The sequence below is a fragment of the Propithecus coquereli genome, unplaced genomic scaffold (assembly GCF_000956105.1).
Source record: "Propithecus coquereli isolate 6110/MARCELLA unplaced genomic scaffold, Pcoq_1.0 Scaffold125, whole genome shotgun sequence".
Classification (NCBI taxonomy): domain Eukaryota; kingdom Metazoa; phylum Chordata; class Mammalia; order Primates; family Indriidae; genus Propithecus; species Propithecus coquereli.
The window spans coordinates 5,712,103-5,714,685 of record NW_012136636.1 but is presented as its reverse complement, the minus strand read 5'-3'; the positions used below and the strand labels follow the sequence as shown (position 1 = coordinate 5,714,685).

At 33.3% G+C, this 2,583-nt stretch overlaps 1 protein-coding gene across 1 annotated transcript in view; it reads right to left on the bottom strand.

Moving 5' to 3' along the window:
• MYO16 (myosin XVI) overlaps positions 1–2,583 on the bottom strand; it is a 542,291-nt gene that overhangs the window by 192,068 nt on the left and 347,640 nt on the right. Inside the window, exon 21 of the mRNA XM_012637927.1 lies at positions 1,862–2,014. Within this exon, the coding sequence (XP_012493381.1) occupies positions 1,862–2,014 (153 nt within the window). The remainder of the gene's footprint in view (positions 1–1,861; positions 2,015–2,583) is intronic.

The window sequence follows — 2,583 nt, the reverse complement described above, 5'->3', positions numbered from 1 at the left end:
GCAAGCTATTTGCTAAAGAGTAAGTAAAATGTTGATATTATAATGTCATAAATCATTCTGTCATCTATCAATCCGAGCATCATGTCATGATAACTCCTCTATATGCTATCACATATCCACACAGCCACACACAAACGCAGCCACGCGCACAAGGACATACAGACAGGCAGTAGGACAGAGGAGCTATTACAAGGCTGTCTGCAAGTGTGTTCATGTTTCAGGGGCAGTGACAGGCCTCTTGTTTGGGGTGAAATGTTCTCTTGTTTGGGAAAACCTTTCTTTAATGAGTGTGGCAGTAATTCAAAGACAAGTTCCCTAATTAGTATAAGGAAAGACATCAATTAATTCAAAGAGAGCTAAACCACTCTGCTCCAAAAAGCAAGATAATATTCTCCAAGGATGAGGTGGCTGGTTACTAGCAAGATTCTTTAAGCATTATAATTTTTATTGTCTCCAAATTTTAAAAAATCATGTGTATTGTATCTTCTGGATGTTTGAAATAAAGCCATAAAAGAATGGCTGTAATTAACCTTCTAGACTTCGAAAACTTGTTGAAATATCTGAAGCAGAAAGTAGAACACAAAAAAATAATTAAATCATAAGAAAAGGATTAACAGTCTTTAATGCCTTTAACAGTAAAGGCTCTGGAAAGATTGAATTGTTTGCTGTATGTGAACAGTTCTCATATGCACTTTCATCTTAACAACAAGAGGCATCAAATACTGTAGAGTACAACAAGATGTACTAGACACGTGGAGAATTTGGTAAAAATCTGGATCAAGCCTTCCCCTCTAGGATGTAAGACAAATGTATAATCACTGATGTATAAATAAGGCCTATGTAAATGTTCATTCCGATGACCACTGTTTAGCAGTCAGGGATAGCACAGTGGGCTGGAATGAAGTTGGTAGATACCTGAGGCTTTCCATGTACAATCCAGTATACAGTTCTGTCCTATTGATGACATTTTTAAACCTTCAATAAATAAATCATACACTATATGTATCATGATGAGGGCTTTCTGGAGGAAGAGGGCTTTGGCTTTAATTTTTTAAAAAAGAATGTTGACAAGTCAGTAGCAAGAACAAGAGTATGTTACAGCATAAAGAAAATGCATAAAATAAAATTAATTTAGAAATATACCTTTATAGAAATAAAGAGTAAAAAATGAAATACTGTGCTCTCTTAATAGTTGAATGGTGTCTCTTTCAAACAAAGTCTATGTGTTTTAGAGATATTGTGGGTAAATTCATATAATATCTTCCTATATTAGTAAATAGGGATTGCTGTTTAAATGATAGGTATTTGTTTATATGACACAGATTTGCAGTTAAAATTTTTTCATCGTAAAGTAGAAAGAATAAAGATAAGTATAAACAACTGCAGATGCCCTAAGACTCTTAATTTAACCAAATATTATATATGTGTGTACATGCTTTTCCTGCCAATTTTTCCAAATTTAAATCCTAAAAACATTGAAGATAAATAAAAAAATTCTGTTGAATCTATTTTTCGATATCATTAACTTTAGGTATTATTTTATCAAATGTCAATTTTTTGCATTGGGCACTTGTAACTGACAAATGAGAGTTTTAGTAATGTTGAATAAGTAATGTTAATATTTTCATATCAAAATGATCTGATATTTCTTATCCTTTTAATGAGCTGGTGATCCTTCAAATGCACTTTCAAAAAAAGATAACTTCTGCTTCTCAACAGAGTTTGAAAGACTGTAAATACATTGCAGAATCTTATATATGCAGATTTCTCAAAAATAAGGCCTCCTGAAAGAAAATTCTTTGTCCCAAGTATATTTAAATGCGTGTATCCTGTTAAGTATCTAATTATATTATATGAATACCTGGAAAAAAAAATCCATAACTCCAGTCTGGTTACCAGGAGAATATGCTGTTTCCATGGTAACTCCCTCTTGTACACATTCTGCTTGCTCGTGTAGAAAAAGCACTTCATTGATATAGTGGTGCATCTTCTCATTGGTCATGTTGACACAAAGCTATTGTGGAGGAAAAAAGAAAACAATTCATGATATAATGCAGCAGTGCACATCCACTTGTTCAATGACAGTTTCAGATTGGGGAACTACTGACTGAGGAATGTTCAAACCAGTTAATCTAGTAAGCTAAAGCGTAACGGTATTGTCTGGGAGGGCAAAGAGTTTCACCTGAAGCCAAGTAATGGACATTCACATATTTCACAAATCATGTATATGTGATTTCATGTAGTCTGACTATTCAGTTTGAAGAAAGTATGTTAAAAACAACAAAAAGTATAAGTATACCACTAACTTATAAATTTTGAGTCTCAGATATATTTAAGCATTTAAAAAATATTTGCAAAAGGAAGATATATTTGGGCTCTGGTCAAGAAATGAAGATAAGGCTGGGTTTACCATGAGCTCTTAGAGAAGAAAGAAGCATTTTCCATGCACGTCATTTCTGGTTGCATATTGGTGATGGGCAAGAGGGAATGTGGAGTTTCTTTAAGAAATGAAATCCAGTCAAAGCATTTTATTGTAGAAACTATTTTCTTTCCCAGAAAATTTTCTACATGTCTCCAACTGTC